This window comes from Telopea speciosissima, chromosome 7 (assembly GCF_018873765.1).
Source record: "Telopea speciosissima isolate NSW1024214 ecotype Mountain lineage chromosome 7, Tspe_v1, whole genome shotgun sequence".
Taxonomy (NCBI): Eukaryota; Viridiplantae; Streptophyta; class Magnoliopsida; order Proteales; family Proteaceae; genus Telopea; species Telopea speciosissima.
Window position 1 is genome coordinate 30,088,657 of NC_057922.1, and position 10,357 is coordinate 30,099,013.

The window sequence follows — 10,357 nt, forward strand, 5'->3', positions numbered from 1 at the left end:
GTTTGGCATAGATAAGGGATATTTCTGGAATTATTTAGAAGTCAGGGAATACTTTTGATATTTTGCAACAATATAAGATAAATATCTCTTTACATCTAACGAAGGAAAGAAATGAAACCCGCACTCTCGTTTTTTGTTCTCCTTTTTCGTTCTTCTCTATTCTGCCGAATCTCTACCGTACGATTCTCCATTTTTAAAGCAGCGAGAAGAGCTAAGATCTGGTTCCTTTGATTTTTCTTCTTTGGTTTCTGAAATCAATGTGTACAAATTCTAGAATTGATTTAAAAAGGGGTTTTATGAGTTGGTTTTTTATTCTTTTTTTTGTTGAGTTCTAATTAAAATTTTTGAGCTTGCTTGACGACGGAAGTATCTAAGCCACATCTATAAAATTGTTTGTGAATAGTTAATCTATCTATTAAAATCTAGGTTTTTGAAAAGGAATATTTTTTTTTTTTTATGACTTTAGATCCTAAAAAATTGGTTGATCATATGTTTGGAATACAAAATTAGATGAATAGTGTGTGTTTTTCTTTCATGAATTTGTACATGGTAGTTGTTGGAACCATAAACCTATATATTCTAGTGGTTGTGTTATCATGGGTGTGTTATCATGAATTTGCACTTCGTAATTGTTTGAATCTTGAATATGTACATTGCAATTGTTTAATTGTTTGAAATGAGAAATCTGTTTGGTATGATTATGGAAAAGCTCATTAAAAATTTATTTGGACCTTCAATCGAGATGTTGGCTATGAAAATTATCTCCTCCAGTTTGCTGACCAGCCCAGTTCTTCAGTTCCTCTAATAGGGGGATGGTGGATCTCACCCGAGAAGAGTGTTTGGGCATGGGTAGAGAGATCATTTCAACCCCCCTTCGTTAGAGGAATTAAGAAACTGAGCCAGGCAGCCAACTGGAGGTGATAAAGATCCATGGATATATGGCCAGTGGAATTTGGACCTCATTGAGACATCAATGAACATATTTGGATCACACTGAAACATCGTTTGGGAGTATATTTGGACCCATTTGTTCGACAATAGGATTTTGGACCTCAACCCCGATTCCAAGTCTAGAATCCATAATTCTGTTTTGCCAAAAAGACAGAAAAGGAGGAAATAAGGGATTGAACAAAAGAGATGGGAAAGGTAATCATGAAGACATGGACAATGGCGTTTTTCACTTTTCACTCACCATTTAGTGAGGGAGTGTGTTACTCTTCTCTCCATTATCTACCCCTTTTTTTTTTTTCTAGTCTTATTAACTACTTAACTCTTAAGTCAAAATGCCAAAACTAATAATTAATAATAAATAACGGAACGGTGTGGCATCCCTGACTCCGTTTAATGCGGACCCCACACCTTCATTAGAAGGACCAATGAGAGCCCAATGGTCACCAACAGTACAACACCACCCTTTCTCTCTCCTCCTTCCCCCTCTCCTCTCCTTATGTCTCTCTCTCTCTGTTTTCTCTTGCTTCCAACCACTGTGCTTTGATCTTCGTCGTGTTCGTGGCTCGATACATACATCCACTGTTTTTTATCCCTCCAGAGATTCCGCCTTTTTTTCGTTGTTCAGAAACTTCATGGTTGTGGTAAACAAGAAGATTGGGTAGACAAGTAATCACGAGTGGTGAGAAGATATGAGACTAGGGTTTGATTGCTTGTTAGTTTAATCAGAATTTATGAATGGTTAAGGTTGAAGTATTGAGAAGATTTGTGCTTGCTTTTTAAGTTTGTTATCTTTGGGTGTTGAATCTCTCTGCATTCCAGTTTGATGGCTGGAGGTAGCGAAGTTAATATTAATGAAGCCAAGGTATTTTTAGCTTTCTTCCTTCCCACTTACTCTTGTTTTTATTCTTTTGCAGTCAATCTTGTGATGATGGTTCATGGTAGGTCGAATTAAGTTATGGGTTTTGTGTGTATTCGATTTTTCTATTCTGGGTGGGTTTCTGTATGATGTTCCTTCTTAATTGGGTTATGGGGTTTCTCTGGAATTTTGGTTAGGGTTCTGATTCGATTTGATGGGTTGGAGCTGGATTTGGGTTCATTTTGGCCAATTATGTACTCTATTTGGGATTGTTACATATCGATTCTGCTGTATCATCGTGGTGGATGTCTTATTGACCTCATTGGGTTCTAGGTTTCACAGCGCAGGATTTTTATCATTTTCTGCTGTGTCAATTCTTTAATTACTTGAATCTCTTCTGCTTCTACCGATCAAAAAGAAAAAATTGGAAATGGTTTCAAATTAGTTGCAGATTTTAAGTATAATTCTTGTGATCATTTATCGATGTTCTTGTACTTGACCATCATGTAATCTTCTTACGAATTCTCTGTATCTTTGTAGACGGTGGTTCCACTCAACACATGGATCCTCATCTCCAATTTCAAAATTGCTTACAATCTCCTTCGCCGGCCGGATGGCACTTTCAACCGCCACCTCGCCGAGTTTCTAGACCGTAAAGTCCCTGCAAACGCCACCCCGGTTGACGGAGTCTTCTCTTTCGACGTCGTAATCGACAAAGCCACCAGTCTCGTCACCCGGGTTTACCGACCAGCCCCAACCGATGCAGCTCAGCCGGGCATTATGGAGCTCGAAAAGCCCCTTAGCACTGATGTCGTCCCTGTCATAATCTTCTTCCATGGAGGAAGCTTCGCTCACTCCTCCGCCAACAGTGCCATCTACGACACTCTTTGCCGACGACTCGTCGGCATCTGTGATGCGGTAGTGGTCTCTGTAAACTACCGCCGTGCACCGGAAAACCGGTACCCTTGTGCTTATGATGATGGATGGGCAGCTCTCAAGTGGGTAAGCTCCAGGCCATGGCTACGGAGCGGGAAGGACTCTAAAGTTCACGTGTACTTGTGTGGAGATAGCTCTGGAGGTAACATGGTTCATAATGTCGCGATGAGGGGGATTGATACGGATACTGAGATCTTGGGGAATATACTGCTCAATCCATTGTTTGGAGGGAAGGAACGAACCGAGTCAGAGAAGAAATTGGATGGGAAGTATTTTGTGGCTGTTCAAGACAGGGATTGGTATTGGAGAGCTTTTCTTCCTGAAGGAGACGATAGAGACCATCCAGCATGTAACCCATTTGGTCCCAGAGGCATAAAACTTGAAGGTATCAAGTTCCCTAAGAGCCTTGTTGTGGTTGCTGGTTTGGACCTTGTTCAGGACTGGCAAAAGGCTTATGTTGAAGGGCTCAAGAAGGCTGCCCAAGATGTGAAGCTCCTTTACCTAGAGCAAGCCACAATTGGGTTCTACTTGTTGCCCAATAACAACCATTTCTATACTGTCATGGATGAGATTAAGCAATTTGTGCGTTCTAACTGTTAATAGACTTACTTAAAAACTACAGAGCAGCAGCCATACGTAACAGAAGCTTGACAGGTTACTTGGGGTTTTTTCTTCTTTTTGTTTCTTCTTCCTCTTTAACATCTCTCTGTGGAGTTTATAGTGTGCACCGTGCTGCAGTGTATTAGATTTGGGGTAGTTCTGCTGCTCTCTACTTACTATGGTGTTTGTGGTAAAGATGAGATCTGTAGATTCTGGGACTGTTTGTCAGTTGGTTCAGGTGATGGTTGGGTTCAATATGGGATAATCCATCTCAGTGATTCTGCCAGCTGCAGATCAGGTTCACCAATATGTATGGCTTATGGGCCCAATTATTCTCAAACTCGGGGTGACTTGGTTTGTATCACTGATAGCAGGAGCCACCAAATTTAATCTTACCCCTTCTAACATCCAACCTCAAAGAAGGGGGGAGAAACTGGAGTGTGGGGGTAATGTTTGGTGGTTGATCGATTTGGGGTCGATCCCTGGATAATGTTATATGTATAGGGCTGATTTCAGGAAATGGATGGGGGGACGCATCCATTGTGTTGTGAACTTGTATGCTATACTCTGTGTTCTTAGAATTATCATATAAGAATGCTTTTCTTATTATTAACTGGTCTTTCTGTATTCTTCAGTTCTACTGTCTTTTTTTTTTTGCTTTCTTTGCTCTGCAGCCTACTTGAGTCTTTACATGATAGCTTGAAGAAGAGTAGCACTGTGATATCAGATCAAATGCAACTTAATGAACTTCTACCCATAAAAAGAATACACCTTCAGAGCACAGTTTGAGGTTTCCCCTACTGAACCCCACAAATTTAGTATTATTTGGGGACTGTAATAGGTAATTTGATGGAGCAGTGAAACAAAAGTTGGCAGTACTTTCTTTGATTCGAAAATGATCATGGATGAAGTTCAAATGAGATATGGCTATGGAGATGTTACCCCTTTTATTGAGGCAAAAGCTGATCATCCAAGGCTTGTTTGATGACATGGTGTATAAGATCTCAAAAGTTTTTGTCATTACATCAACATTGAGTTTTGAGGTACTGATCAGAGAATGGTGGTTTGAGGCTCCCTGATTCAGTCCATGGAACTGTTCTAGATTTTAAAGGATACCGACATTGGATTCCTTTGAGTTGGAGTATAGATCTTTAGAACAGAAGCTGAAAGCCTGAAATATGACTCCCTTCGACATCATCACTGCAATATTTCATCTTCTGTATAAGTCTTATTAAGGAATAGTCTTCTGCCTTTCATCTCCAACCCAATCTAAATCCTGTTACAGAAGGGATATGCAGTAAATAAAAATAGGGAAAGGATGAAGAGAAGGTGGTTGAAGATCCTTCCAGCCAACATTTGTATCCCACTTTGATATTCTCACTTCTTTGTGTAATCCCATATTGGACTTTTAAAAAAGGCTCGACACTCGCATGAAAAGGAGACACAGACCCCAAAATATGTTATCCTTAGATAAGTGAGTGTTAGATCATTTGGGTTGCACTCGGTTTATGAAACCCGATGTTTCCGGAAAGTTAATTCCATTCACATTATAATAATAACAAAAAAAAAAAAAAAAAAAAAGAAAAGGAAGGGGGTGGGAGGTGTTGGTTGTGGTATCTTAACTTTAGGATGAGTTGTTGGGTGGAGATAGAATCATCCAAATCCATCTTTTGATGTAGATTTGATCATCCTTTGTCAGCACTTTGATTTTCCTGTTGTAGAGGAGGAGTCAAGTTGTCAATTTCCAGCCCGAACCGGTCAGACCCATCAAAACCAACTGAAAAAAATAAAACTGGACCCTTATTTATTCGGCTCTATTTTGGATTTATGAAAGTGTAGAAACCGAATCGAAGTAGACCAGTCGAAATCAGAAACCAAACTGAAACCGAAAGGAGCCGTAGAAAGAAAAAAAATCCATTTTTGTTTCATTTTTTAATGTATATATATAAAAAAACAGAATAAAATTGATAACAACCCGATAATGGATTTTGGCTTAATGGTTTGTTTTTGGTTTGACTCGGCACCAGACCAAAACCGGATAGAATTGACCGATTGACACCTCTATGGGCAGTAGTTGGAGCTTGGAATGGCTGGGAACACAAGAATTGTATTTCTTTTTTTTTCTTTTTTTGGAGGGGGGTGGGGGAGAAGAAGTGAAGAACCCATCTACTAACTAGTGTTGTTGGATAAAAGTTGGATATGTTTGGATGTATTTACAGCGTAGGGAAAGGAGGGAAGGGGAATTGAAAGGAACCCACATAAAAAACCAAACCACACACAGCTTTCAAGCTGTTGTCAGTTGGTGATTGCTTTTAGGTGTTGAAAGATTGATAAATTGGTGGAACAGCTAATAATATGCTTGGACAAAGACATTGAAACCCTGTTTTTATTCATCTTTTCAGACCCAACTCATTTCCAAATATCCTTTTTGGCTACTTTTGCTTCATTTATGAAAGGGAATTCCCTTCTTGTTTTAATCTTAGACTGTCGTTTTTCTAAATTAGCTGGGTTTATAGGACATTGGAGTCACTGTCACCAAAATGGCTTTTCTTTTAAGCACCATTTTGTGTGCCTAAGATTGCTTCTTTGTCAATTTGTAAGCTCTATTTCTGTGGCTTTTTTCTGTTCACACGAGAAAGGGTAAGTGAATATCAAGAGGTCTAGTTTATGTCATGTATCTAATTTTGAACCAAACCTTTTTTCAGATTTTTTTCATTGGTTGTGGAATCCATCAAAAGAGAAGATGTATGGAAAATACTTCTATTATTACATTAGGAATCAGAAAGGTCCATTTGTAGATACAGTGAATTCATTGCTCATTTCTTGTACAAAACTGATCTATCTTATCCAAACTTGGGTGTCTTGTATGATCAGACTTTCAAGAGGGAATCCAAATCAATAGCTTATAATTAAACAACCTCTTACAGTTCATAGTTAAGAAATATTTGGGAGAGGGTTGGTATGCCGTCAGCTTTCGATAAGCTAGCAACATACATCAATCGTAGGGACTGGGCACAAGAGGGCAAGAAGATCTTTTTCAAAGGGGGAAAAAAGAGGATGACACATGCTGGGCACCCTGGTGGTGGGCTCAACCTTTTCCCAAAATATTTATTGGAGACAATTGTTGTTTTCTTACTAATAATTTAATTAAAGGTGTCAATTTGGGATGAGAAGAACTTGGAACCATTTTGGAACTAATATATCTCATTTTTAAATGGCATGCTTAGAGTTGATTTTGGGCTCGATTACTAAATGAGATGGGACCATTTATTTATTTTTTGGGTGAATAAAATGGGACCATTTTGGGATGGGCTTTACAATGGTTGTAGAACCAAAAGACCGCTGGGATCCATTTAAGATGCATATTTTATCGTAATCAATACTTAATAATTACAATTTATAAGAATTATGCATATTTAATCCTAATTAATACTTAATAAATAGAACTTATTTTTTTTGGGTAATAATGATTATAACTTATAAGAATTATGTTATAATTAACAACAACAAAATACGAGTTAATGTTTAATTATATAAGGATTATAATTAACTATTTTGTAACCTTACTTTTTTTTGGCCCTTTGTCTTATTTCCAAAATTTATGTTAGTCATGGGTAAAAAAAAATTTTCAAAATAATTTGAAAGTGATTTACTATTCTGTCATTTTCAAAAGTTGCCATTGTTCATGTGTACCCCAACATTAAATAGCTCTTGCAAATAAGACAAGGGAAAAAAAAACAAAAAAAGTAAGGTTACACCTTTTTAGTTCGTCTACTAGAGATACACTAACTATATATTTATATATATCAAATGAGACAGTCTAGTTTTGGTTCGTTAACGGTTTTGAGCACTCAAATACTCAAATAAATCCAAAATCAGACCGATTAAAAACCATCTCAACTACCCAAAACCATCCCTATTGGTGCTTTTACCTTTCTTTAATAACCATACAACGTGGCAATACAAAGAGGGTAAGACCTCCCTCCTGTCTCTTCAACCATCCCATTTGACATAGTTAAGTCGAAAGACAAAAGTTTCCTACACCAGTGGGGGAGGAAGAACCCTTCACCATTGATGATGTGACCATGTGATGAAACTACCCTTCCCATTAGGCATCCGAAGTATGATGCCCATGATGAAGGAATCATTCCTTCACCATGGGTTGAAGGAAGCTCAGTCCATGTTAAAATTGAATTCAGTCAAGAATGTGCTGTTTGGAATCTACTTTGGACATTAATGAGTTCTCCAAATTTAAAATAAGGTTGGTCCAATTTTGCTAATTTGGTCAAACAGACCCCATTTTGTCTAAATTTGAGAAGTTATTTTTAATTTTTGGGTAGTAAATTTGAGAAGTTAAACATAGGATAAATAAGAAAGTTCCATTTGCAATAAAATGTCAGCATTGGCTGTAGCTTAGTTTGTAGAAGTATTGTCATTTGACTCATAGTTTTTTTGTTTAAATCTTAAAATAACATATTTTAGCATTAACTACTCTGAATTATACTAAACACATACCTTATAACAAATTGTTAAATACATACACCTTGACAGAAACTAGTTGACTTGCCTTCTGTCCAAATCTATGGGTAACCTGGGTCCAAATTAGGGCTGCCCATGGGTCTAATTTAAGTTGGATCACTGTTCAGTTCAATCTGATAATCCAACAGATTACTCACATAGTGATGTTGGATTTGGATATCTGATTTCAAGACCATCTGATGCAATTACATAATTCAAATTGCATGCCAAGGGGAAATGTGTAGGGGAGAAATATTCATTAGTTATAAGTACTTGAATTAGTTAGTATATTTAACCTTACGGACTGAGTTTCCCTCCACCCACGGTGAATTGGATCCGATTCACTGTGGGACGGGAGTGGGAGGAAAAGGGTATCGGGAGGGTATTTTGGAACATACTAAGACCCTAGGAGGGGTTTGTGAACCGTCCGTCCTCTATGGGTGGAGGGGGAAACTTAGTCCTTAACCATATATCCTACAATGTATTGACATATTCCTTTTGCATCTTCAGCCATCCATTTCATTTTAGGAAAAAAATATTTTTTTCACCAAATTTTCAAATTTTTATTTTGCCTCTTCCAATTCTCTTTTGGTTAAAACCTCATATGTAATTAGGGGACTATCCAGTCCACCTACCTCCAAAAGTTCAGTTTTATCCAATCTGCCATGTGACAAATGTTTGTGTCAGTGTGTCAGAACTCTCTAGACCTAACGGACTAGAAAATTTTCATCCTTTCACAAAACAAATCATTTCTTAACCTTTTCTGGTTTTATTTCTTGGGGAAAAAGATGCCCAAATACCAGTGTACACATTCCTACACGATCCTCTCACATCACACCCATGGAACCCACATTCTTTCTCCTCATTAAACACCCCTTACTGGACGATTTGATCACCCACCCCCTTATTGGTGAGAAACTGCACTCTGGCGTCATAGCCATGCTTCTCCATTTATGTTTTTTAAGTCAACATAAATAATTGTTGAAGAAGAGAGATCGGCCCAAAGAAAAATTTTCCCCTTTCTAGTTGAACAAAATTACATTGTGATAGAAATACGACAAATAACGACAGAAGTGCCAAACTTTACAGAAAATAGAATGATTCCTCGAAAAGTGATTCTTCAAAGGAATAAAAGGGCCTCCATAATAACACTTCTGTTTCTGGGCCATGTTTCTATTCCAGAAGTAACTTTTTCCCAAATTTCTTGACAAAAAAACATGTTTGGTAACACAGTAAATTCTATTTCTGGGTCAGAAAAGAAACAAAAACGCGTTTGTTATGCGTAGGAATCTTTGTTTTTGGAACTTCGATAAATTTTCAAAAATGTCATTGCATACCCGAAAATTTGATGGAGGTAGTGGTGGTGGTGGCAGCGGTGGAGGTGATGGTGATTGTGGTGGTGGTGGTGGCGGCATTGGTGGCAACGGAGGAGATGGTGGGGCAATGGTGGTGGTGGTGGTGGAGGCGGTAGCAAACACCCCCACCTCGTTATTTCTCTGTTTTATTTCTGGAATAGAGAAGTTTCAAATTGGAGCTTCTTTTTTTCTATTTCTCAGCTACTTTTTGGTCCTTGTTCATTCCTAGGAACAAAAAAATAAACTAGTGTTAACAAACAAATTGCTACTATTTTTTTGTTCCCAGGAAATAGCAGAGACAAAAAGAATTAGAAGTGTTATTATGCAGGCCCAAAGGGTCTTATTCTTTTATGTAGAGTGCAAGTTAGAGTCCAAATGACCAATAAATCGCAGCCCATCCCCATAAATATCCAAGAAAATTTTGGCAGATTTTTATTTGTGAAAAATTATTGCCTAATTTGTTTCAAGATTTTGAAGGTGATTTTGTTCTATTATCATTCATGGAGGATTCTGACGATATCTTGGTAGACAGCTTCATAGTTGCAATTTTTCCCCCTTTCTCTGTTTCCTAATTTTCTAAATTATTCTTTGCCATGATTTAGATTTGATAGTAAACCTACTATTTCCATTGTTATGCCACAAAATTCCACAATACTAACTTTTCTTTGTCGAAATTGCAAAATTAATTTCCCAATGTCCATTACTTCCAAACCCTTCAACTAATTTGAGTTACCCTGGCTGTCCGATTTCATTGTTTTGCCTCAGAAATTGCAAAACTTCTTTCCCACAATACAACATTTATTCAGAGTCTCCATTTTAAGACTTCAAGGGATAGCCACAGGAGTAAGGTTTATGAGGAGAGAATTCACAACTGGAGATGACAAATAAAGGCCTCCAGCATGACTTGAATGAAACAGATAACGGTCAATAAAATGATGTCAATAGTGCTAGAACTATTATTTTAAACTATTAAAATTGGAAGGGGATGTGTGAGTTCAGAGAAGCATTCATGTTACCAACTAGGAAAAAGGCATGTTTCATTTTGCTGAGCAGCATCCATGTTCTTAGTAGGGTACTGGATTTAATTTTTTTTTCTCTTGAGTCATAATTTAATAGCTCAAAAGATAGGGTTGCGTGGCAA

At 37.7% G+C, this 10,357-nt stretch overlaps 1 protein-coding gene across 1 annotated transcript; it reads left to right on the forward strand.

Annotated features, from left to right (window-relative positions):
* The first annotated feature begins 1,458 nt into the window (after positions 1-1,458).
* LOC122668166 (gibberellin receptor GID1C-like) lies at positions 1,459-3,954 on the forward strand. The gene is made up of 2 exons (XM_043864761.1): positions 1,459-1,813; positions 2,348-3,954. Exons 1-2 carry the CDS (start codon positions 1,775-1,777, stop codon positions 3,341-3,343), a joined length of 1,035 nt encoding a protein of 344 aa, XP_043720696.1. The 5' UTR covers positions 1,459-1,774; the 3' UTR covers positions 3,344-3,954.
* Positions 3,955-10,357: the final 6,403 nt, after the last annotated feature.